Source organism: Lonchura striata, chromosome 12, assembly GCF_046129695.1.
Source record: "Lonchura striata isolate bLonStr1 chromosome 12, bLonStr1.mat, whole genome shotgun sequence".
Classification (NCBI taxonomy): Eukaryota; Metazoa; Chordata; class Aves; order Passeriformes; family Estrildidae; genus Lonchura; species Lonchura striata.
In genome coordinates, this window is record NC_134614.1 from 19,643,759 (window position 1) to 19,671,064 (window position 27,306).

The 27,306-nt window shown below is 43.4% G+C and overlaps 1 protein-coding gene across 5 annotated transcripts; it reads right to left on the reverse strand.

Annotated features, from left to right (window-relative positions):
- Positions 1-7,678: 7,678 nt before the first annotated feature.
- On the reverse strand, positions 7,679-25,862 carry EOGT (EGF domain specific O-linked N-acetylglucosamine transferase). Of its 5 annotated transcripts, none has more exons than XM_077786165.1 (17): positions 25,700-25,862; positions 24,665-24,711; positions 23,596-23,820; positions 23,146-23,246; positions 22,497-22,605; positions 22,316-22,410; positions 21,112-21,216; positions 19,927-20,033; positions 19,167-19,270; positions 16,546-16,638; positions 15,793-15,864; positions 15,223-15,309; positions 14,064-14,132; positions 13,175-13,236; positions 12,080-12,199; positions 11,031-11,133; positions 7,679-10,673 (listed from the first exon to the last, which is right to left on the reverse strand). In XM_077786165.1, the coding sequence occupies exons 3-17, from the start codon at positions 23,803-23,805 to the stop codon at positions 10,527-10,529; spliced, it is 1,584 nt and encodes a 527-aa protein (XP_077642291.1). In that variant the 5' UTR covers positions 23,806-23,820; positions 24,665-24,711; positions 25,700-25,862; the 3' UTR covers positions 7,679-10,526. The 5 variants fall into 5 exon arrangements, with proteins under 5 accessions (XP_077642291.1, XP_021406585.2, XP_021406578.2 ...); XM_021550910.2 differs by having other exon boundaries at positions 25,693-25,862; XM_021550903.2 differs by having other exon boundaries at positions 23,596-23,825; positions 25,693-25,862.
- Between the last annotated feature and the right edge of the window lie 1,444 nt (positions 25,863-27,306).

Genomic DNA, 27,306 nt, shown 5'->3' on the forward strand with positions numbered 1-27,306 from the left:
TGCATTGCAGTGCAAATATTCTCCTGAAAGACACTTTAATAAAGCACTCTATTAAAAAGAATCTGCCAGCAGAGGAGTATTGACTGTGTAAATACGATATTGGAGAGCTGGGAGAAAGTGAATATGGGAACAAGCAAACACTCTTTTGTCAGGAGGGGGCAAACCCCCAAAGCCACAGAAATAAGCAAAATTGTTTATTATTTGCGAAATGTGAGGTAAAAGTGTTTAGCCAAGCACTGAGTCAGTGGGATGTGGGATGTCCTCAGCCAAGTCCCTCCTGATGAAAACAAGCTCCTGCCTTGCAGGGATTGTGCTTCCTCCTGCTGTCCCCAAAGTGACAGCAGCATCTTCAGCTGATGCCATCGCACAGAGCTAATATTAAATGCTTTCAAATCTGATCAAACGCTTTCAAATAAAATGGAACTTACATTAAATGGCCAGAAAGCTGTCAGTTCTGGTTTTTAGTCCTCGACTCTCTCCTGAGTTCCTGGCTCAAAAAGAAAACATTGTGGCTATTAAGTAAGTAAAGCTTGATTTATCACACAGCATTTGAAAATGCTTTCTTTGAAGCATGCACTAACAGGTCGAATATTCCCAACTTTTTCTTTGGCTGGAATGTTAAAAACGTGGAATAGATAACGTCCAGGGCATTTTTGCAACCAAGGCCGTAAGAAGGAGATTTGGAACATCTACGTTCCTCTCAATTTACTTAACCTTTATTTATTTTTTTTCTTTAGGGAGCGTTGTAATACTCTGAACTGAACTATCTAGCCACTTTTCTCCTGTCAGGGAAGGGCAGTGCTAGGAGCACACCACCTCCGGAGCCTGCGTTCCGATGCAGGCATTGCCCATGGACCCCGGGGGAATGACACATTTGGCAGCGTTTCAAACACGGGGCCCAGGGAGCAGAGAGATTGCTGCGAGAATTCCAATCACAGCCTCGCTCACACTTCACAACGTACAGACTCGTTTTTCAGCTGCAAATGCTCCTGTTGACAGCGATCCAACTTTGTAATTAGTGACAAGACAGGGAATGCTTGGCACTCCAGGTGCGCCCCCACCAAAGGGGTCCCCTGGCTCAGACACTTCTGCAGGGTGGGATGTGCTGCCCAAATGGATTTTCACCCAGTCCCAGGAGGGGAACTGCAGGTCCCAGCAGGAGCAGGGGTTCCACCACACCAAGAGTTGCAGTGTCCCATTCTCCCACCCTCCCTAAAGTGCCACTGAGCCGCTTTTGCTCTCAGGGGAATTCTGGGGCCTCAGAACAGCACCTGGGGCATCACTTCAGCATGTCCTTGTGCTTTGCTGGAGCTGCAGCACTCGAGCTCTCTGCTCAGCTCCTTTCACTGCCCAGCCCCTCTCCCTGTGAGCCCTCTGCTCCTCCCCAGGCAGGGGAGTGGGATGGGTGCAGGAGATGAGGGCTGGGGGATCAGCATCCCACCCTGCCCCTTCCTTTCCCTGCTGGAAAGCTGCTGACACGGATCCACAAATAACTGATAGCACTGAGGTACCAGGGAGGAGGGTGTTTTGTAAAGCAGAATGCAGGCTACTTAAATAATGAATTAAGAGGCATCAAAAATGCGTATGTAAAAGGACAGAGAGGGAAGGGCTGATAGTTTAGACTATGCTACACCACAATGAATAAATTATAAGAAAGGCTGAATACTTTACTAAGTATAAAGACGTCTAGCAAAAGAAACCACTCTTTTTATCCCCCACTGAGTCCCAAGTGAAGACAGAGCTGAGCGGGCTCAGCTGGTCCGTGAGGTTTTCTTTCCATGTACATTTTCATCTGGACTGAGGCATTTTTATTTAACAGCATCCACCCTGTCTTTAAGCCTTTCACACCAGAGACAGGCTTGCTTATTTTTCTGACGCTGCTGAAGTTCTCCCAGTCATAACAAACTGAGAACACCCAGGCAGTGTGACAGAGATGAAGTGATGGGTAGGAGGCACATTTCATTGTGCTATCAAGGCCTGGGCACAGTAATTGGTGAGGAAACAATTGGGAGCTGTCAGCTCGGAGCACACGCCCTGCTGCTGACTGCTGTGCAGAGCCCTGCCTGGGCAATAAGTGATGGCCACTGTGGCCACCACTGCCCTCTTACTGTGCCAGGCTCCTCCCAGAGCCCTGACCAGCACAGCCATCCCTCCCTGTTCCTCACTGCCCCCTCCTGCCTGTCCCAGGGGCTGGGGCAGGTTCCTACACCCAACACGTGAACATGACGAGGATTTTAATTACCTGCAAGATGCTCAACAAATCAAATGCCAAACAGGCAGAGCTGCCCACACTTCGTGCACGTTCAGGGTCTGTCCATGATCCTCACCTGACACAGATCCGCGGAGAATGGCCAAGAGATGATGAATTGTGCCAGTCATTTACTGACCTTGTTGTCCATGGCAGCCTTCCTCTTCTCACAGGATCTGCCCACCAGACAGTTCTGAACTGGTGTTGGTCAGCATGGAGCTCTTTAGGTTAGAAAAGACTTTTTGCATCACTGAGTCCAACCATTAACCCAGCAGTGCATCAGTGAAAGCAAAATGAGAGTTTAGGTGTTTGCTCACATATGGGGACACCAGCAAGCACTGACTCAACCACCAAAGCTGATGATGGACACCTTGCTCCTGCATCACATCATCCTTATTTCAGTGCTTCCATCATATTACAAACCTCACCTGCTTTCCACCCTTCTTGCATGGCAACTCACACAATTCCATCCCTGTATTAACGTTTACAGCTTGTTTTTGTTTTGCTCAGCTGCTGCAAGCTGTGGATCAGATGTCAGGCAGACAAATCATATCCCCTGGCTTTAGCCAATGCAAAGGGATAATGCTGGACACCACAGCCCTCCCTGGACAGCCAGAACCCTGTGTCAGCCCAAAGCTTCCCAGAGCTGGAAAGAAAAGTCAACCAATCCCATCTTTAGTGACCAGCTGGGGGATAAATTTGGAAAGGGACCAATCTGCAAAGCTCAAATATTTTTCTTTAAAAACAACTGTCTTTGTGGTGGTTGCTTTTAAAAAATATACAGAATAACAACTCCATCATTTTTCAATATTTTCTTACTATTTTTCAAGTGCCTGTGGCTCATATTTCCACAACAGCAGGTGCACATGCACACAACCAGCCTTCCTAGTGAGCTGCACTGGAGAAGTGTGAGGTAGTGGGAGGTGCAGGATATATTGCATGGCTGGGTGATGTGCTGCACAAGTGAAAATCAAGACTTTGCAGCAAAACAGAAATTGCATTAACTACTGAAAGGTGACAATCTGGCACAAAGTGGCTTTAGAACAAAACATGAAGCAGGATTTTGTTACAAAAGATTACCTGAAAATTATTTTCCAACACCAACTAAGTTGCTTAAAGAAAAAAATGAAGAAAAACATAGCAATATTATAGCATCTGAATCATCCTAGGCTAAAAGCTGAAATCTCCATGGATTAATTTTTTGCTCCTACAAACAGGAAGGAGGAAAAACAAAACCCTGACTGCAGGAGCAGTTGCTTTGTCGTCGGTGAGCAGATTCTGAATGTGAAATGAGATTCCCTTTGAGCGTTGGGAAGGGCTCTAGTGACACCTACTGCACTCTGGTACAATAAATAGAGAAAGCTCTCCTGCCTTACCTGGAGCAGGAGGTCCCTGCAAGGCAAGGGACATTTCCAGCCTGCAGAGACCCCCGAGGCGAGGCTGTCCCCTGCAAGCAGCAAGGCACAAACACAAAAAAGCTGCATGGAATGTGCTGTACTTACTTCACAACATGTCAGTGTCTAGTAAGACCTTGCCCATGGTGGGATTTGCACAAGGATCTACACAGGATCTGCAGTCACATTCCTTTTTCTCCCCTTTCACCTAAATGTTCCAAGCTCAACATTTGGTATCAGGAAGTAAAGCACTGTCCTGGTGCATTACGAGCCCCAGCAGTGCCAGGGAGGGGTGGGCAGAGCCAGCAGATTGCAGCTTCTGGAATGGGCATGATCAGCGTGGAATCGTCTGCAAGTCAGAAAGGAGATTTACATCGAGTCCAGCATTGCCAAGATCACAACCAAACCACGTCCCCACACCTGCTTGGGCCCCCAGGGATGGGGACTCCAGCATACCTGGTCAGCAGCCCCAGGGATGGGGACTCCATCACTTCCCTGCACGGCCCCTTCCGACATCTGACAACTTTTGGTGAAAAATATTTCCCTAATATCCATTCTAATCCTCCACTGGCACAACTTAAAAAAAGCTGTTCCCTCTGCTCCTGTCCCTGTTCCCTGGAGCAGAGCCCGACCCTCCCGGCTGTCCCCTCCTGTCAGGGACTTGTGCAGAGCCAGAAGGGTCCCCTGAGCCACCTTTGCTCCAGGCTTTATCAGTGATGATAGATTTGGTAAAATTTCCCTTTTTTCCTCTATGTTTTCTTTACTGAGACTATTTCTATTTGACTGCGACTTTATTATCGGCTCAATCTAGAAAATAACTGATGCATTCTCAACTTTCTCTTTTAAAATCCTGGTTGAACGTCATCTTTTGTTCAGTTTTCAACAAACCCAACCCTCAAACACCCGGCAACCAAAATTAACATTCTTGACATTCTTTTGTTCCCAGGTGATGGGGGAGCTGAGTTCCAGACAATTGATTTCTCACCCACTACTCAAAAGCTCTATGCACTTTGTCTACTACATTAATAAGTACTTTTCTAAAGGCCAAAACAAGGTCTGATTTGGGAAAAAAAAAAAAAAAAAAAAAAAAAAAAACCAAAAAAAACCAAGTCAAAAGAACAATGCCACTGTAGAAGTTATACATATTCAAAACAAATTTATCCTCAGTAATAGTGCAATTTACCTTTTTATTCTACTTCTCCTCCTTTTTGATTTGCCATGGAATGATTGGAAAGGGAAGGGAAACCAAGAAAACATAAAGGAAATTAAGAGATAGCTTGTTGAGTTTTATTCACCTATTGAAAAGATAATAGCAATAATAAATACTTAATGCTGTATCATATATATTTATATATTATTTATTCTATTATATTTATATTTATTCTATTATTATCTAATTACTATAATTATACTATTATATTATTATACTATTATTATAATTATTATCTAATTATTATATTTATTGTATTACATTTATATACTTATTTTTGTACTTTATCTATATCATATTTTTATATTATAAAAATATTTCAGGGTTCCAAGAGAGGACAGCAGCCAGTAAAAGAATTACACTTGTGAATAGGCTGTCAGCTCTACTCAACCCTGGCAACACCCCCTTCCATCCTGCCCTGCCCTTTCCTTCATCTCTCCAGCAAAACTCCCAGGTCACCACCCAGTTTTCCAGCTCTGTCCCTTCTCCTCACATTCCCCCTTGGTCAGGGATTCTGCTCCCCTCTCCTGGCTCAGACTCAAGGGAATTCAAGACCTTTCCTTTCTCCCTCCTGTCCGTCCCTGCAGTTTGTGATATGAATATTTTCACTCCCCTCGTTTTTGGCTCTGTCCCACAAGGTTTCCACACATTTCACTTGATTTATAACCACATTCCCAGAAGGCTCCTGAGCTCCAGGCTTGAGAATGACTCTCTGCCTGTTTTACCCATCTGAAACCTTACACTTGCTCCTCTCTCATCCCCCCTTGTGCATCTCTCTCCCCTCAAACACAAAATGCTGTTTTCAGCTGAACCGTGGCACAGTTCAAACTGCAGGGTTTGGGTGAGGCAGCTGGACTGGGCTGGGATGAGCTGAGCCCTGGCACTGACCCAGGAGGGACCTGACCCATTCTGAGCAGGGCTTGGTCTGAAAAGCCAGGTGTGTGCTAAGAAAGGCAGGAGCCTCTCTTGAAATGCAAAATTTAAACTCCCTCCCTCCAAATTATTATAATTTTGACATTAATGGTCTCTCAATCAAAGAAATGGGAGTAGGAATAACAGTTATTTTTTAGGAAAAATAAAAATGTAGTAATACAAAACACTGACAGAGTCAGAATCTGACCTGACCCCCTGTGGGTCAGGGAGGTGGCTCAGCCCCATCCCAGGGGGGCTCAGCCCTCCTGCAGTGCCAGCTGTGCTTCTGCTGGAGCAGGATCTGCACAAGGGGGGAGTTTTCCTCTGGAGCTCCAGGGCTGGGGGAGATGGGCCTGGGCTCCTCTGGGAATGCAGGGGAAGGAAGCTGCTCCTCTGGGAATGCAGGGGGAAGAAAGCTGCTCCCCTGGGAATGCAGGGGGATAAAGCTGCTCCTCTGGGAATGCAGGGGGAAGAAAGCTGCTCCCCTGGGAATGCAGGGGGAAGAAAGCTGCTCCTCTGGGAATGCAGGGGGAAGGAAGCTGCTCCTCTGGGAATGCAGGGGGCAAAGGCTGCTGTGCTGTTCCCAGGTCAGATTGTATCCAGGTAGGAATGCTTGGCTCCTCCCCTGGGCAGAGCATCTCCCCATGGGATGATGGAATTTTCTCAGCCATGCAGGGACACTCAGTGGCCATGAACAGAAGATAATTAATAATTAATGGCCCATGAACAGAAGATATCTCCTGGAGGGAGGATTGCCTGTGGGAGAGATTTAAAAAGCCTGCCCCACCTGGTTTTAACAGGTGGCCCAATGAACAGAACTGCCTCACCTCTCACAGGTGGCAACAGAACACCCACCCCCAGCCACACCTTGCATTTCCAGCCTAAGACAACTGGCTCCCTAGAGCAGAGGCTAGACAAGATTAAGAGCAGGTATTTACCAACAGGAGCACCTTGGGCAGTCCAAAGCCTCAGAGAGGGGCTACACCCAAGATGGTTTTTCAGACAATTATAAGTTTGGTCCATTCACATATCAGAGGTTAATCCTCCACTTACAGTTTAAGGTAATGAAGTCTTCTGCCTCCAGTTTACTCCTCCCCAATTCACTTTTCTTGGTACTATTCTGGGCCTAAGGCTGAAGGGTGTCCTTGAGTTTCAGGGATTGTTTTGTCTGACCAAAATGTGAAGACAGTTAACCGACACTTTATGAGGAGTTCAGAGTTATACACTAATTTGAATTAGAGTGTAGGATTTGAAAAATATAAAAGCTAAATTAGTGTATTAGGATTTGAAAAATATAAAAGCTAAAATCCCAAGGCATCGGGAGCACCCTCACACCCAGGCCTGCGGTGAAGACCTGAAATGCAAGAATGAGGAGAATTCATGACTGAGCAACAAAACCCAATCTTCTGTGGCCATTTCAGAGCCAAAGCCAGAGGGGATTCAGTAGCAGTTCATTTATTTCAGGCAAAAAGCCCAATCCATGAGAAACGTGTGTTCAGGAGTGGAAGAGCTCAACTTAAGGCAAACACTGCAAATTGAAACAATTATTCAGTGTTGAAATCAAACATTTTACCCTTCTGAGCACATAAAAAGCTTTCAAGGAGAACCTTTTCTTCAGTTTTTCTCCTTAAAAAAAAAAATCAGGATTAAGAGATATACTACAGCCTGAGTTATCTCATTAATGGTACTGGTAAGATTAACAGCAAGAATTAAACAGTTCCATTATTACTTAATGGCTTTTAAAAATGTATTGCCTTAATATTTATAATCAGACTCTTAAGATTAATAATGCTGATTTGCCACCTCCCCATCACAAACCATTTCTCACACCAACTTCCACAGAACTCTCCAAAGAAAAAACCTGAAATTACATCTTGAAGAATTCTGAAGTAAAAAGGAAAGAAACCACATGCATCCATAAATTATTTTTTATTCCAAATCCAGCTCTCGGTTTACTTTGTACAGGCAGCACAGGCAATCCCAAAAGCATTCAGGACTTGCAGCATTACACAAAGTCCCAAAACTGAATTCATCCCACTGATGCCAAGGTGCCCCTTAGACTCTAAACTTGCATAAACTGGAGAGACAAAAAAAATATTTTTAAAAAATCAGAAGTAACAAGAAACAAGATTCCCATCATCTGTTTGAAAAACTTAACCCAGAGCTACATCCTACCTTAAGATCAAGTGGCCCAAAAATCTCATGGATTCCCTCAAATTCCAGTTTCCAGACAGACCCGAGGTGGTCCAGATGCTTTTCAAGTCACAATCCAGACCTCTGCTGTTGTCCAAACTCCCTCAGGATTTACTGGCAAAACCAAAAACCCAACCAAACCTCCTTCTGCTGCCAAGAAAATTCTGTGCTATTTGAAAAGTTAATCAACCAAACAGTCTTTTCATCTTAGCAATATTAAGCCATAAATGCTGAATAACATGTTGGCCATCAACTGTTGACCCTGCACTCAAATTTGCTGAAACTGGTGAATGTTGGCAGGATATTTTGCCCTTGGATGAAGTCCCTGCAGCCTCTCCTCCACACATATGTTCAACCATTTGTTTTAGTGATGACTTGAAAGAGCAGCTCCTCATTAGCTGCTCCTGTGCAGACTCCAGCACTTGCTCACTGCCTTGAGCAGCATCACCTGCGCCACAGGAAGTTAAATATAGACAAAGATTTTCACAAACCAATCTTCAAATGCCCAGCACTAAAGCCAGCAGTGCAGGATGGCAGCATCACCTCTCAATGATTCTTAAGTAAATAGACCTGAATGTCACTTTGGACCTCAGAACATCAGCCTGTCATGGCAGGAGAAAGAAGAGACATGTGGCTCCATGCAATTAATAGTATTTAAAATATTTGCCTCTAAAACCTGGCAAACTACCAAAAATTTTACATTTTGTTAATTAAAAAGCTTTTTATTAAAAAAAAAATATGTGCACAGTTCATAATTAAATGTCTTCTTTCATTTGACTTGGTTTCATTCAAACACAGACATTTTACTGGCTTAAGTTTTATACATTTCTTTTACTTTAAAAATCCCACAAGGTAAAAACCCCAACAGATACATACAAATACAAAGGAAATGGTATTGCTCAAGGGCTTTTTGTTACCCCCCTACCCCTCATATTAAGAAGTGCAATTTTGCTTCTATGGTCCTTTAAAGCGAAACAGTTTTCTCCCTCAGTAAAACAACACTCTCCAGGAAGAATTGCACCACATACACAAAATCCATGAAAATCTTAGCTCCACCCAGCTTCACCTATGCACTGATTAAGGTCTGAGGGATCTATATGAAAATTGTGCTTACAGTAATTCATCCCTACCAGCGCAGACAGGTCAGTAAATGCACCCACACTCTGTGAAATTTCTGGGGAAGGAAAGTCAATACCATCTACAATTACAGCAGTGGAATGTTTGTATTTACCAGAATTTTCCTGCTTTTCCATACAAATGTGTGCCTGCCCCAGGCCACCTGAACTGTAGGGCTGAACTGCACATGGGAAAACATTCCCCAAAAAGCCATAACTTAACACATAAATCTAGGGTTTTATCTCACTGGACTTGAGTCTTCTCAAGTCTGGCTCCACTCAAGACAAAAGAACTACTACCTGTGTTTCCCCACTAGAACATCTCAGCTCCAAGGGGAACTTCAAAAAGAACTCGTCTTTGGTTTAATATTCCCTTCACTGAAAATAGTGAACTGTGCTACTGGCTTTGGAAAGATTTCATTTAAAAAGTTTTCTGGGTTAACTCTTCAACATTTTGAGGAAACAAGAATTTGAAAAAATTAGGCTTTTAGCGACTCTAAGAACAAGGTTCATCATCAGTTCCTTTCCTTTCAGCTGCAGCTGAAAGACACTCTATACATGTTATCATTTGTCTTTAAAAAAACTAGAAGGTTATTCCCTTTAGAATCCTCAAAAAAATCAAGTTTTATTCCAATTTTCTCAAGTTTTCCAATGCAGAGTGCTAGTTTTTGTGAAAAAGTATGAAATACCCAGATCACTTGAAATTTTAAATATTCACTTAGGAAAACATTTACCTGCTCTGAGACAGAAAACTGACTGAACCTACTGTGCAGACCTCTTGTATTGGAGCATTTATAACTACAAGAGTAAAAGTTTATATTGAAATGCAAAATCATAAGACTGTGCTCTCTAATGTGAAAATATTCCTAAATTTAAAGCAGAAGCTTGCAGTGTCTGTTGACCCTGGATCGACCCAAGAAAACCTTACATGAAATGGGTGGACATATCTTTGCATAAAGAATATTTCAGAATCTAGAATGTAGAAATACAGTGCAAAAAACCAGAAATAGTCTGAAAAATAGTTTTTACATATCAAAACCTCCCAGATTAGAAAGGAATTATAAAGACTAGGTACAATGCTAAGTAGTTGTCTGACAAATTAAGAATGGGTTATTTCCCTCACAGGGGGATTTTTTTTTTTTTATGGGCATGTAGTGACAGGACAGGGGGGAATGGCTTCAAACTGACAGGGAGTGAGTTTAGATTGGATACAAGGGATAAATTCTCTGCTGTGAGGGTGGTGAAGCCCTGGCACAGGTTGCCCAGAGAAGCTGTGGCTGCCCCTGGATCCCTGGAAGTGTCCAAGGCCAGGTTGGATGGAGCTTGGAGCAACCTGGGATAGTGGAAGGTGTCCCTGCCATGGCAGGGGGTGGAATTAGATGGTCTTTAAAATCCCTTCCAACCCAGGCCATTCTGTGATTAATTAAAAACAATATTTCAGTCAGAAGTCTAATTTAGAATTCATCATGTTTTACCCTAAATGGCCACTTTGAATGCTGTGAAACATGATTTGCAGCCAGAAGCACCAAATACATAAATTCTTCCACATCAAAGGAGTAGTTTGTAAATTTTGGATGTTCTCCCAGTGTTGGGTGGTGTCCCTAGAAAAACAAGATAAGGATTTTTAGACAGATAAGATCAATACATCTTCCATTCATAAAAGCAAGAAAAAAATTGAGGATCTGCCAGTTTAATTTATTACTTCTGATCCACTGATCTGCTCTGAGGCAAAAGAATCAGCAAAGGAACTGCATAACAGCCATGCTATGAATGGTTCATGGCCAATTAATTTAATTTCTCTTCTTCCCCCGACCATTAATATCAAATGATTTCTTAATTTTAACAGGGAAGATAATTTGGCCTTAAGAATGAATATCATATTTCAAATAGCAGAACATAGGCAGGTAAAGCAGAATAACTGTGAAGTCCTTCAGTTACAGCACCTCACCCTTCCTTACCTGATCCTGAGGGAATACTTTATTCCTTTTCCTCCAAGTGATGTAATGAATGCCTCTCAGCCTTGCCAAATCCAGGTAACAACGTTCATCTTCACAATTGTATCTAGCATCAGACAGAAAAAACATATTTACCTACAGAGATTGTGCTGAAGTTACCAGGGTGAAACAGGAAAAACTTGAAATGTTCTAAGGCAGTAAAACCATGGGTAAATTCAGAAACAACAGCAAGGGCTTCCCTCTGCTCTCCAGATGTGGCCTTGGAGGCAGTTTGAGGCACATCTACATGTCAGACATGTCCCTGTCCAGCTGCAGCAGCTCCTGGACATGTGAAAAACAACCCCTGAGTTTCTGAACTTATTTGGAGACTGGACAAAATATTCTGGAGCCAAGACTGTGCTGCAAAACACCAGTTCTGCAGCCTTCCCCCAGCAGAATTTCCCAGGATGGAGAATTCAGAGCTCTTGTAACAAGCATTCTGGATTTCTGCTTTGTTCTCTAGATTGGAGTGTCTGCTAACACCCCTACTTTGTGATAAAATATGTTTTAAAAGGAAGCTACAAGGTAAATGTAGGCAAAACACAAAACAAAACTTACCTTGGCCAGCAAGCTGGTGCTCATGTCCTGAGCAGAAAAAGGAGGATATAAAAACCTCCAGGGGGTTGCTAGCACATAATCAATTCATATCAATAATAGCCCTAGACATGCATAATCAGTTCACCTGGATCACTAAAACATCCTTAGACCTCAGATTCACCAAGCAGAACCTGAGCAATGAGGTTTTCTCATTGTTTGCCATTTTCCCATTATATTTATACCATGGAAGATTAAGAAATCACAGGCTAAGCCTGTATGATATAATTACACTGTATTTTATATTGAAAGCTCTGGTTTGGTCCCCAGGAGAAGAGGCTGACAGATATAAAATGTAAATAAGGCTGCAAGACAAACATCGATGATCAAATACCAGGAAGGGAGAGGCTTCATTAACGCACAGCAACAAACAGGAGCAGTTGTGTGTGCAAGAGAGGGAAGGAGACAAACAGACTTACAGCTCAAACACAACAGCCCAGTCTGGCAGAAAGAGCAGGTGGGTCAGGCCAGCTCCATGTATCCCAATGAATATATCAGAGTTGTGGGTAATTCTCAATTGCTCCGAAAATTCAAGCTCCCTGCAGATAACACAACAAAAGTGGTGATGATGTGGCAGCTCTATCCACCCCAGCAGAACATGGGGAAAGCACAAAATTGGCTGAAGGGAATACTGGAAGAGAGAACTGATTTTTCAATGAACAATACTAAGGATCACAAGTGCTGCAGCCAGCAGTAACTTAGCATGGAACGAAAAGAAATGCATGCAGGTTTCAAAACTTCACAGGAATTTGTTTCAAAAATATTTTGGTCAACTTAAAAGTTTTTGTACATTTAAGGGTTTTTCTTCTTACTTGCCTTTTTAAAAAATGCATCACCTTAAAAAACCCCCAAAATCTAAGAACAAAATACCCCAAACAAAAACCCCAGCATAAAAGACCTGTTTCTGAACTGCATTCAGTGTAATGTAAAATACACAAATAAACATCCTCCCACTGTCTCTGTTTGGTCAGAACACGGATGCCTCAGTGCTGCTTCAGTTTCTCACTTTTCCTGCATGATTCATGGCAGCTCCAGGTGCAGCTGCTGCTATTTGGGACAGGCATGCATTGTTTGGGAACTTTTCCTTTAGTTCATGTCTTCCTGGCACAGTGCCTACTACATCTGGCACCACAAACTGACCTCAAGTGGTGTCTTCAGGGACCACCAGAGCAGCAAATAATCAGAATTATTCCTAATTACTAAACTAAGCCTCTGATAAAGTAAGACACTGACATAACAGAAGAGAAACCCCTGTTCCCACAGTTATTGCAGAGCAATATGCAAAAAGGTGATGGGAACGCAGCTGGCTTTGGGAGAGGGAACAAAAGGGATTTCAAACCTTGTTCATTGCAGAGTAGCTTTAACCTGAGCCTACTAACCCCAATTAGTGCATTATGGAATGGTGTGCTCGACCACCTCACCCAACATTTTCCTTCCCAGTCCTTGGATTTTGCCAGGTTAGCCCTGGGGACAGACACAGCATCAGCTCACACCAGTTTCTTCCACCAACTCACTTGTACTTGTAGTCCACCACTCTGACCTCCAGTGTTGACACTGTTTTCAAAGCATTCACAAGCTGGGGAGAAGAACAAAAAGACAAGGATTTGGTGTCCTCCTTCAGTTAATTGCTCCCTTGCACTCCTGGCCTGGCGAAGATAAAACCAACTTCTGTTTTTGCCATTTTATCAGAACACAAACTACCTGCAGCAGTGGAGGCATCGCCTGAGGACAGCCCAGCAGAAAAAGCACAAATCCTTTGCTTTGTCTGCTCTGCCACTGAGCTACTGTGTCACATGAGCCTCAGTTTCTCCCTATATAAGGTGGGGATGATGATCCAAATTCATTTTTGTCAGGCTCTAACAGTAAAGAATGAAAGCAGGTATGAAGACATTAGATAATATAATTTTACCATGAAAGAAGTTTTTACACAAGTCCACGAAGTTGCATGATTCAAAAACATAAATCAATATGAAAATTCATTATGTTCTGAGTGCACAAACTCTGATACAAGGGCTTGTGCTTTTCAATCTGCAGGCATTACAAAGGGTTTTATTAGACTTCAACACTGGAGATGCTATAAATAAAAGGAATAATTTGAAAGTGAAATAATTTAATTTTATCAGAAGATCTGCAGTGGCTGTTTGCTCAGAGGAAATACTTTTAGTATTACATTTGTAGTCTTCTACTGGATATTTAGAAAGGGCAGCAAGGTTCAGTGTCTGGGGTACAGAAATGGAGACTGCCTAGAAGACATTTCAGAACAAATTAATATAAACATTGGACATATTTGTCCAAGATTTGCCAGAAAATAGATGTCTTGGTTGTACCTGGAAAAAAAATATCAATCCAATAAGCAAAATTTAGCTTCTAACAAATATGTTTTAAAGATATAAAGGACCACACCTCATTCTGGTTTAATATTTTCCGGTAATCTGTGCTGCGTGCGAGGATGGTGACTCGAATTTTCCCATCCTAAAAAGAAAGAAGCAGCAGTGTATTAGCTAAGAGGCAGCCCACACAAAAAAAAAAAAAAAAAAAAAAAAAAAAAAAAAGCCAAAAACAATCCCAAACTCTTCCATATTTACTTCTGGCAATTATTTGAGCAACTAAATATGTTCCTTCCACATGTAATAAATAGATGGTGTAACCACCTTAAAATGCACATTGTATTTTCTGACAGATTCAAAGCATCAGAAACTTTGTGAAAGTCTGATTATTAACCATGAACTAAATATTTTCTAAAAGATTTACTTTATTCAGTACAAAAGAGCCTTTGTATTACACATTATCTGGCAGTTTTTGAAAGCAGAAGAGCAGCTTTCTGGATGGCTTGTGCACAAGTTCCTTGGGAAAAAAAATATTTTACTTCTATAACAGCCCCTCCTTTTACCTCTTTTAATTAATTGGACTCACAGGGGTGAGCGTTCCAAGTGAAATAAAGAGATTTAACTGCATGGCTCGCATTAGTGTCAGCAGGGGAAGCATAACTAAAGGCCTGTGCAGAGCTCTGAATGTGCCCCTCAGCAACGTGTGGCTACTCTCCAGCAGACACTTCAACCTCAACTAGCCCAGAGCTGCCCTGGCCACCAAGGCAAGGTGCAAAAAACATCAGTGTGAGCAAAGAGAGGAGCCCAGAGCAGACAGATGGTGCTGGGCAAGCATGCAAGGAGCAGACTGCTCTGTTTCCAGCTCTGATCCCAGCTCAGCATCCAAGGGGATTGATACAGGGCAAGCTCTGCCCTGCTCTATGGGATCCCCACTGATGCTCCATGGAACTCGTGTCTGACTCAACTAGGAAGGACACAAAGGCCTCCAGCACAGAGAATGGACACAGGGATGAGACCCTAAGGTCAGAAGGAGAATGCTCTAAAGTCTGTCCTACAGAAGTAAGACATACACAAATGTTTTCTGAAGGCCTTTGCAGTGAAAAAAACAACTCTAAACATCACAGGAAAGGACAAAAAGTACACAGGTACACCCCCATTCCCCAGTGGGTTCAGTTTCCCTCTGCTGTTCCCTGGCAAGAACCACCAGCTCCACGTTGCAGCTGCACTTATCCCACCTTGGGTCCTTCCTGGGTGATATTTAATCTGTGCAGCACATGTTGAGAAAAGGCTCGGAACAGCCCCGTGCCGTGACAGCCAGAGATCTGAAATTAAAAAAGGAACTGTTAATCTATGAAGTTATTTTGCTCAGAAAACTGAGCTTTGTGATCAGGTTTTTACCATTCTTGTGGAACAAAAGCCCAGTGTCATGCACTGTGCTATTCACTGCAACACAAGTGGCACTCCCATTTAAAAAGAAATATAGCTCTAGTGCTAGAGACTGAGTGTGTGAGCTAATACCCTCAGGGAAGTCTGACTGTGTTTAAGCTCTTGTGCTCTGCAAAAATACAGTTAGTTCACAGTGCCCACCCATTAAAGAGGAATAATTTGCACCTCCTGAGCTTTGACACAGGAGACTGCACACAACCAGCTGGAATAACTTTGAAATCCCAATCTTTAGGGAAGATCATTCCTTTTGGAGCTGGAGCCTTCACTGCAGCGTATTTCACGATATTGGAGGGATTCCCCAGCTCAGATTCCCCCCTGCCACACCCTCCTGGTGGGAATGGATGGACAAAGGGACTCACCAGAGGTGTGTTATAGAACAATCCGTATCGCATCCGAGGCAGCAAAGAGAACACAGCTTCTTTAAAGCACACCTGGAAGGGGATCAGGAGGAGTTACACCCCACTGCTCCTTCCCCCAGCCCATTCCCTGCCAGCCCTGCTCCCAACGAGCCAGCAATTACTGCTCCTGCCAAGGACAGCCCGACTTCCTCGGCTGTGCAAATGAAAAGAACAAAGATCCCAAAAGAGCTCTCCTTTGGGACGTGCAAGTGTGGGAAGAGGTGATGAAAACACCCCAAAGCAGAACAAACATGGACTAAAGAGAAGGAAACCAGTTAGGGAGTTTATGACTAGGTTGTAGAGGCTGAAATGAGCTCTGAATGGATGCATTTTTTTTTTTTAATGATAAGCAGCAGGAATGCCATGAGTTACAGGGGGAAATAAACACCTCAGGAGGACTCGGAAGACTTCAGAAAGAACATTTGGAAAAGCTTAACTTCAGCTGGGAGTCCTGCAGAAGGAAAACCCGTTCATAAATACCACCTCTCAGGACACAAAAGTTAGGTCCATTTATATAAAGATAGGCACATCACAGAATCAGGTTACAGTTCTGTCTCTTGTTTCTAAGGTAGAATACTCATATTACACAAATTAAACATGAATGGAAAGTATTAATGCTTTCCCCTGGAACACCCATAGCTGCAAGAAGCTTGGGAAGTTGTCATATTTGCTCCCTAGTGACCATGAATTAAAACAAAGTATAGAATTCCATACCCTTTTAGAGTCAAAAGTTTTCAAGTGAATTATTTCATAGTCAGTAAATGCCTTCCATGTCTCACTGAACAGGTCACCATAGCCATATGAACTCTAGGAGGAAAGAAAAAACCCAAGGGTATAACAATTACAAAAATGCATCTAGAACCTCTTTTCATGATTTACAGGTTTTGTATATGAGTTTTAATACAGTTAATATGTACAACACCACCACAGGACCCAAGGCAGCCTAGCACAGAACACAGACATTACACAGCACCAAACTCTGTGTTTGCACTGGCAAGTAACTCAAATTACCTCTCAGGTGGTTAATTTTTAATAAAAACTTCTATAAATTAGCAAACTAGACAATTTCTTCAGTAGCAGATTATAATTTCTGAATTAGGAGTGAGAATTCCTTACTACCTTTCCCAGAGTCAACAGAACACAAGTTAAATTTGAAGTAACACAAACACAGGGATGGTAGGAGGCCTGAATCTCAACTCCTGAGATTAAAAAGAAAAAACAAAACACCTGGAAATTCAAATGCAGCACTGAAGTTAGAGGTAAAAAGTCACAACAAGCTTGTTTTGCATTTGCCTATTTTGGGATTGTCACTTGCATATGGCACATGTGTCACAAACTGAAGGCAATGGTCTGATTTGATGGAAGAAACACCTAGGGGGTTTCTATGAAGAGCAGTAAAAAAATTTCCTCATTGCAGACACGTTCTGTGAGGAGCTTTTTAAGAGCCATCTACTCCCTACGATGTTATCCCAGCTACAGGGGCTCCTGCCTTCAATCTGTCACCTTTCCTGCACATCCCAGGGCTCAGTCACCACCTCTGGCTCTCTAAATGCAATTAAATGTGCCCTCAGTAGCCCCGGCGCAGATTCTCACTGAAGCTTCCTTTCAACTCCGGGGCTAGCTCAGGCTGCTGGGAAGGTTGTGTGGGAACATTCTAAATAAGAAATTTGAAAATAGGACTACAAGTGATAGCAGGAAAGAAGAGATATCTAGTGAAATGTAAAAAAATCTAAAGGACAGCAGATTTCCTTTGGTTCAGGAGGCCTTCCTCTTGCTCTGCCATTAGGTATTAATAAATTTTACAGTCCAGACTCCCTTCTGGCCATACATTACAAGAACTGCTCTCCCAGATTAGAAATGGAGAACTGATGAAAGCACCACTTTCTAACTCTCTCTGCTCTCCTTAAAAGTGCTTTATAAACATTTCTTCCCTGCATTCACAGATCATCTTGCACACCAACACCCAGTGGAATTCCTACTCATTTTCTGCTTTGTTTAACCTACATCTAAGGGCATTGCTCTTTAATAAGAACAGTAGGCAGGAAGTATGCCGAATCTAATTACATCAAGGAAGTTAAAAAAAGAGAATGAATAATAAGCTCAAGTCCACCTTTTGATGAGCACAGTTCATCAGCAGTTGACTGGTGCCATCACCTGGTTTTACATAGCAATGAACCTCCAGCTGCCTGAGCAGGTAATGCTCATTTAAATTGATAACAGTGTGGCACTACTTTGAATGGTACATCTTAAAGAGTTATTTGATTCTTGACATAAGACAAAGAGTTGCTTTTCAAAGTAATTTACAATGGTGTCTGACACCTGAGCTTTTCAGAGAGCCATCAGAGCTGGATTAACAGGTCCTGCGCAGCACTAGAGAGATCACTTATCTGACAGATGGCACTGATTTTAGTTTTAAAATACAATAGAATTAGAAAAAAGAGTCTCTTCTAGCCGAACAGGTTTCTCATTAAACAGCAAGCAGGGGGTATTTGCAGTTCTCTATTGAAGTTTAGTTATCCTAGCTCTAAATGCTCAGAGGAAAAACTCAGCAATTTATGATCACAAAACATGTGTGGGGACAGTGACATATTCAAGAACTGTTATTTCTAGACCTAATTATGCACGTTATCTGGCGTATTACAAATTGCCTAGTTGTTTTTTATTTAGTTTAATACCCTCCTAAAACACTGTCCAATAAAACTAGTATTACTCAAACACATGGTTTCGACTCGGCTGTACAGCAGAAGCAGCCCCATTTAAAAACTTGTTTTATGTTATCATGGCAATGTGAGAGGTGACTGAGGGAAGTAACTCCAAGAAGGCTACTTAAAGGAATTAAATATTAAACTCTGTTTTAAGCTATATAAGGATTTAATCTAGCTGTTTTCTTTACTACAGGCTACACATTACTGATTTACAAATGTGCAAGACTGCATTTCTTCTTAAATATAGAGCAAACAGTTGAGCAAATCTACTTCAGTATTCCAGGAGAAAAAAAACTTACAAAAACCAGTTAAAACTTCAAATGCTACAGATAAATAGTGATCAGATTATTTTTGAGGCCAAAAAAGGGCAAATTATGGCATAACAAAAAAAAGGCATAACTATGTGCTAGCAAAGCTGGGCATTCCAACAGCACATGGTTTATCATAGAAAATCTGTTCTCTAACTTGTATTAATGCACCTGTATTAAAAGGATCCAGAAATTTATCAGTTTATTTCGTTTATCAGCTATGGCCACAAGACAGCTAAAGATTGGCTACTTAAACATTCAGAGCCCCTATAAAGCAGAAATATGACCCATCACAAACATGTTAAAAGCAGAGCAGACTTACAGTGTCCCACATGACAATGTTGACATCAGTACTGAAGGAATTATTGATATGCTGGGTAATGTAGAGATTGACAAAATCACAGAAGTGATGGTACATATTAACACCTGAGAAAGAAAGAATTGTTAGCAAAACACTGCATTACTTGCTCCACTTTTATTGGTTTATGCATTTTATATTAGCTTCCCCTGCTTCTGACTCCTTGAATCCTCCTAATACACCCTAAAAAAGGAACATCTAAAATTAAGGAATCGAGGAAAGAAATCTGAGGTAAAATGTGTTTTTTAAATAAAAAAAACAGAGCTAGAAGAGTGGCCAAAAGACAGAATAAGATGAGGTTCATGTGCTCACTTCTCTTCCCTGTCCTCCAAAGCACACAGATCTGCTGCTGAGCACGCACTGCAGGACACAGACACCCATACTTGGTGTGTCATGGTATGGAACCTGTCATGCAGAAATAGTCAGAACAGCCTCTGGCACAAAGCCACAACACTGCCAAACTACAGAACAACTGTGCAAGGCAAACAACAGGAAATCGTTCTGATTTTTTTTTTTAAATCAACTGTGGGAAATTACAAGATTTTCAAATTTTGGTTTCCAATTTTGTCACTGGAACTACACCAAAAAAGTAACTAAAAATTCACATAATTTTTCATATTACAAGTGAGCTGTCACAAAGGCATAATGTAGATGGGCAAGTTGAATATGAGTTTTTTCTACTGCAGTACAAAAAAAAGGGAAAAAAACTAAAGATACCAATTACCTGCATCTAATTTCATGAAGTATGTTGGTTTTTCAATAACAATGTCACACTTCCCATCTTCTAGAGGCCTGAAGTCTAATGCAGTGAATGTCTGGAGTTCTGCAAACCTAGAAAGATTCAATCACACAGAATATGCTTTGACATCAACACATTCAAACAAATGTACTTCATATGTCTCAGATTTAGTAACTGTCCTTCCAGTCTATTTCAGTTAGAAGGACTGCTGAAAACTGATAGAGTCTGACAATTAAAATTATTTGAAATTATAATGGCAGGATCTTGAGGGCTTCTAGAGGTTAAACACTGACTTTGATCTCAGGAGTGAACAGCACCTTTGATCTCCAAATCAAGGCAGCAGGGATGTAACAAAGAGTTTCAGAGCTTGGATCTGTGGCTCCACACAGCTTGATCTGCCTTGCCAGAGACACTTAAGTGAGATTTCCATGCTTTGTTTAGAATAATGAATGTAGAGGCAGCATTTATTGTTCCTGCATCTGAACAAGGATGAGCAGCTGTGATGACAACAGCAGGTAGAGGAGAAAATTCTTCCTCCTCTGCAACAGTTCTTGACTTAAATAAAACATCAATGAAAAATGGAGGAAGAAAAAGAAAATACAAGCAAAGCATAAGAATGAATTGTTATGAATTGTTCCTTCATCAATTAACTGGCAAGGCAGCTTTGAAGTGCTAGCAGGCAAACTGTGATGCTCTGCTCTTCCTGCTCAGCCTGTGGACTCAGCCCACCTCACAGTCCATCCCAGGTTCCCTGGGAATGGTGCGAGACATCCAGATCATCCTCACCAAGGGCTGTGGGAACTCACTCAGGAGGACCAGCTCAAGGCATCTCACCACAAAACAAAACAATCACCCCTTCCACACACAGGTGAGGCACAGCACCAGCACCTTGCCCAAAAACACCTGGAGGTTACAACTTCCAACTGCAAGGAGTTTTCACATCTTTTGTTGCTGCAAATGAGGCAGGACACAATTACACACAGTATGGTTCAGACTTGCTGCAGAGATGTAATTACCAGAGGTTTCTAATATCAACTCTCAAATTGACCTTAAAAGGAGCAAGTCTTTCCTCAGTATGAAATCCACTACACACAGCTGGTAATGCCAATAACAAAAAAAAATAATAATTAGCAAGTGAACTTGGAAGCAGCTTTGAGAAGAAATTCTTACCAAGACTGCAGAGGGCTCTTGCGTTGACCTTCAGCCAAAAATGCTTGAACATCAAGACTACAATGACCACCAATTTCTCCCTTCTGGAAAAAGTCTTCTTTGAATCTAATGCAAATTAGAAAAAGTCTATCAGCTTTTGTGCAACAGGGCCACCAGTGTCCTGCAATCTTAATTACATACTCAAGCCAGTGCTGCTTAGTCTCAGTTCAGCAAGGCACTTCATACATATTTAAAACCTGAGTATTTTCCTCAGTGTAAATCAAGAATTTCCCACAATTCCCAAATAAAAATAGTGGTGTACTTGAAGGTCTAGGCATCATCTTAGAAAGCAGCAATAATCCATCCAGGATGTTATTAAAAATGATTTACACATACCCACGTAAGTAATTTAATCAAATTTTTCTTCATGACAGTGATGCATCGTCATGAGAGGATCATCACTGGTTGGAGTTCTTGTTTGTTTCTAACCATCTCTTACTGAAATTTACCTCAGATCTCACAACCCACTTTGCTACCCAAGGATTTTATATGACATGTGAAGAGTGAGATGCAAGAACAAGTTTCCAGAAAACAAGTTGCCAGTTAAAAGCACTGTCTAAATCAGCTTTCAGAACAGGCTGTGATGATGACAAAACCCATTCTGAAGGGTAATATCACTGTCAGTCATGAACCAGATCAAGACACTGACTTCAGAGACAAGTCAGAGGGTCATGCCAGCACCACTGGTATGTTTTTTTCATCCAGTTTCCAATATGTGGCTTTTTAATTCAGGATGTAGAAGATCCAGGTTCAGCTCTCTCCTCAGTCACTCAATACCTAATAATGCAGCTCCTGAATCTGGTATAAAGGCACAGGAAATGTCTTGGTTCCTCAGACAAAAGCAATTGTATTCTACACATCATCTAATCAAGGAAGGACATGGCTGAAGACACAAAAATGTCTTCATCTCTTCCATCAAGGAAGATTTCAATCACCCATCCTCATTCCATAAAAGTGAGAACTCGGGTTTTTACACCAGCAGCAGCAGCCAGCAATGAAGAGGGGCAAACCTTTACAGGGCTTCAGCAACAAGCCTCTGATCAGCAGTAAAAAGGTTAAAAAAAAGTAAAACCCATAGCAACAAGCAAACCAGCTTTGTTAAACAAATTCTCAAATCCTTTCCCCTGCCATGCCATTTTTGCTATAACCCAGGCAAATCAGAGACCTGTCGTGGTTTCTCTTTACAGCTCGTAAATCAATGTACAAGTTCGTTGCTCTGCAATGCTGAAGGTACTGGGAGCAGGTCAGAGATGAATCTCCCTGTTAAGAACAAGTAGAATTCTGTCAATAACAAAAATTATTTTTAAAAACAAGTGCAAAGTATCACATTTATCAGAAATACCTACTGTTGCTGCAGGCTTGCAATGGGTTTTCACTTCACTGAGTCTCTCTTGAACATATCCGAAATCTGCTTGTTTCCAAAATATCTGCTGGGCTGTCTCGATGTCTCTTGCCCTGATGTGTGAGAGAGAGAGGAAACAAATCAAGGTTCTCTTGCTCAATCCTAGTAATAACTTCAACAGATCACATTTTTCTACTGAAAGTGGAACACAAGAACCAGCCAGTTATTTTATTGGCATTTAAGATGCCAAAACAGGAAGCACTTATCAGCTGCATGTAAGTGAAAACATCAATGACAATTTAGAGCTATTCTCCCCTAAAAGGGTACACATTTTTTTCTACATTTTTCCTCTGTTTTTAAAGCTAAGAAAGGAAATACAGCTATTTTAGGAATCTGTATTCAGGGCTAAATCAGAATAATGAAAACATTCTGGCAGGAAGCACTTGTAGCAGTATTTTCTTCCTTAAAACTTGTAATTTTTTAATCATGTTGAAAGGCTCATTATGCATAAATACACACATTGTATATACACACAGGTGTCCAGACTTTAAATTCTAATCATCACAATAATGTTTACTTCACAAGTATATCAAAGTGAGCACTACACTATTTTTTTACCATAATGTACAGTAGACATTTAAAATTAAACTTACCACCCAGTTTCAACATAGTCACACACTGGGTAACTGAATCTGTTCTCTGATTTGCAAGATTTCTCATAACCCCAGCAGGATTTTAGTTTCTTCAAGTGTTTCTGCAACACAGAATCATGTTTTGCAACAGGAAAATGGGAAATGGCTGAAGTAAGTTGTTAGCTTTAAAACGACATCTAGCTCATAAATCTTCCATAAAAGGCTTTTGGTTTGGTCTGTTTTCAAACAGAGTTTGAGAAACAACGTCCAGATTCCTCAGGCACAGCAGAGGCTCCAAGGTGGACACACATGCACAGCAATATGACTCTTTTACAGGTTCTGAGACAAATCCTTTCCCTGACTAATTGGCAAGGAGACCAATTAATCATCACCTTCAACTGCTACAACTCCCAAGAACAAACCACCCCAACAGGACATTTGAACAGTCAAACAGGAAAAAAGTAAACTTACTTTATATGGGCAAAGAGGATCCTGCTTACAGATGTCAGCAACATGCTGGTTATTGTGCAGAAAGTAGGGGATGTGCTCATCTGGCAAGTTGATTGTTTTGTAGCTGTAGAATGGCTCTTCTGGAATGTTTGGGAATTCAGTAGGATTTTCAGCTTGGGAATTAGCCAGAATTTCTTGCAGTAGCAATCCAAACACAAGCAACATAAACATGGCAACCTGTGAGTTCTGTACTTTATAAATAAAATATTAAAAAAAAAAAAGGAATTAACATATCTGCAGCATTTCAAGCACACAGAACAAAATTCAGTCAGAGTCGGACGTAGTCAAAGAATTTGTACTTGGATTTCTGGGGTGGTTTCTTTTTCCTGTGAAGACCAAACTTTCACTGAGAGGCCAGACTGCACAACCTCAGGATTATCTTTGAATCATTAGTCATTGAGTGTTATTACGCACTACAAACTCCCAGTCAAGCTAAAATGGGTGTGTTTACTTTAGCTAAATGCCAAGGGATCCTGAGAGTTCAGTGTGGAAACCAAGTATAGAGCATGAAATATCCAGTGAGAAGGGAAAAAAAATAGAAGAACTGGGGGGGGAGGGGTGAGAAAAGGAGGCTTTTTAGTTTTAAAGTAAGTATGAAAACAACACATTCTCCATTTTGAACTAATAATTGGCTGAAGGAAAAATAGGCAGACACAAATAGAGAGTCACAGCTAAGTCTTACAAGATGCCTATTTTTAGTGCTTAACATCATGTTAAAGAAACTTGACTACTGAGTATATTCTATCTATAATTTTATATATAATAGAAGTGTATTTATATATATATACACACATGTACACACACACAGGCCCACACAGCTGTATACCCTAAAGCTGACTGCATACCTTCCTGCTAATACAACCTTCTCATCTAACACCCCTGCTTTGAACCATTCAACTTCCTGAGGAAAAGAAATGCATGGCCTGTATCTAAACTCCACCTTTTTTTGGCGTTATAATTTGCTAAAAATTTGCATGCTTGCTTTCAACTGAAGCCTTTAGCAAAATTCCTACGATACAAGCAGTTTTACCTGTTTGGTTTGAGAGGAACCACTTCAGATTTCCCAGGTACAGAAACCTAGAGTGGGGGAGGAAGGTGGAGTTAGGCACGTCCTGCAAAAGGAGATTTCCTCAGGACACTGTGCTGCTCCTAGGGACACGTTCCCAGCAATGAGAGCAGCTGCCACAGCCCGGGCACCGTGCTGAGCCCTCACTCGGGTCCCTTTCCAGCACACAGCCCGGGCACCGTGCTGAGCCCTCTCTGGGGTCCCTTTCCAGCACACAGCCCGGGCACCGTGCTGAGCCCTCTCTGGGGTCCCTTTCCAGCACACAGCCCGGGCACCGTGCTGAGCCCTCTCTGGGGTCCCTTTCCAGCACACAGCCCGGGCACGGGCTATTTCACACGGAGCACGCCTCTCCCACCACGAACCCGGCAGTGGCCCCAAAACTCGCGGTCCCTTCCCCACCCCTGGGCGCTGGCTGAGGGGCTGTCACTTGGGGAGGGTGCCTGGCATCCTGTGCCAGGCCGTGCACGATAGACCCAGAAACGGACCCGGACCCAGCCGGAGCTGGTGCCTGACCCACGCTCGTCATACCCGGCACCGCCGCCCCGCCCTGCGCTCCCCTGCCCCGGCACGGCAGCGCATCTCACCGGGTACCGCACCGCGCATCTCACCGCGTACCGCACCGCACATCGCACCGCGTATCTCACCGGGTACCGCACCGCGCATCGCACCGCGTACCGCACCGCGCATCGCACCGGGTACCGCACCGCGCATCTCACCGCGTACCGCACCGCGCATCGCACCGGGTACCGCACCGCGCATCTCACCGCGTACCGCACCGCGCATCGCACCGGGTACCGCACCGCGCATCTCACCGGGTACCGCACCGCGCATCTCACCGGGTACCGCACCGCGCATCGCACCGCGTACCGCACCGCGCACCGCACCGCGCATCTCACCGGGTACCGCACCGCGCATCTCACCGCGTACCGCACCGCGCATCTCACCGCGTACCGCACCGCGCATCGCACCGCGTACCGCACCGCGCATCTCACCGCGTACGGCACCGCGTATCTCAGCCCCGCCGGCCCCGAGGAGCCCCGCGGCCCACGGGACCGGCCGCTCCTCCTGTTCGGCGCTCGCCGCCGGCCTCAAGCCTCATGTCCGGGGGCAGCGCTCGGCCCGGCCCCGCCGGGCTCCGGGGGAAGCGGCCGTGCGGGTGTGAGGGAGGGGCGGGCGGGGCCGGGACCGCCCCGCCCGGGGCAGCGGGAGCCGGGGAAGGACGGCAGGGAAGGAAAGCGGGGAAGGAAGGCAGGGAAGGAGGAGCGGCCGGGCCGGGCTCCGGCGGCGCGGCGCAGGTGGGGCCGCAGCGAAGGGCACCTGCCCGCGGGGGAGCGGCGGCGGAGCAGCCGCGTCTTCCTTCTGCTGCCGGAAATTAAGCGCGGCCGCCCCGGGAGCGGCGAGCGCAGGATGCGGAGGAAAAGGGCCTTTTCCTGCCGCGGCCCGGCAGGAAGCGCAGGCTCCGGCGCCCCATTGTTCCAGGCGTCCCCCCGAGCCCCGGCCGGCCGCGCTCAGGGGCAGAGGCTGAGCGATGCGCTGCCCGCTCCCCCTGACACGCGGCAGCGCTCCCGCCTGTGCCGGCGCCCCGCAGCCTCCCCCGCTCTGACCCAATTCCCGCGGCGACGAGCGCCGGGGGAGGCACAGGCGCCAGCACCCAGAGCTTTGAATCCTCCCGCACAGCCCAGAGCTCTTCTCACCTCCTTCCCAGGTGGGAAACGAGGAACAAACGCTCAGCCCGAGCCGGGAAACCCGAGAGAACGCGGCGCCGGCAGAGGTGCTGACCCTGCAGGGACACCGCTTACCTGAATAAAGGAAATTAGTCTGAATTTCACATTATTCATAACCCCGTCGCTGCTGTGCATTTGGAAATAAACCAGCTCCTCGTACGTAAATACCCACGGTACCTCAAAACTTCAACTGGCATCTGTGCCTGTATTCCAATTACATCTGGTATCTTCTACCTTAAGTACTATTTTCCTTTCGCAGCACTAGTTTACACCCACCCTCCCCAGAATTATTTTCTCAAAGAGAACCAGAGCACACTGTTAGCGGAAAATTTTATTTTACGCTCACCCGTGTTTTTTACAGTTTATACATATTTTACAGCTAGAAACCAAGGGGTTTAATTTCACTGTGATAACCATTTCACCTCTTATTAAGGATTATTATAGCCCTTAGTAAAATGTAAGCACATAAATTACAACAAACATGTAATAGTAAGAAAAATAGAACTAACCCTTCTCTCACATATTTTGACATGGGATTTTGAACATGGGCTCTTGAGTTCCTAAAGGAAGTATCAGAGTAATCTATTCCTCATCCAAACCCACCTACATCCACAGAGGCCTTTCCAATCAGCAATTCAGCTCCCTCTGAACACTGAGTAACCTTTAAATAACATTTCTGTACTTGCATATGCAATGAAAATGAGAGCTAAATTAGTTGCTTTCAGAAGAAATGTTCTAAAATAAAAAATTTAGACAAAAGTGCTAGAATTCTAATTCCTTTCATTTTGCACGTTACTCTTCTAGGCAATCTCAGTAAAAGCAAAGAATTGTGTTCAAGCAGACACTAACGTTTCTTCAAAACAAGCATACAATTAGATCAAA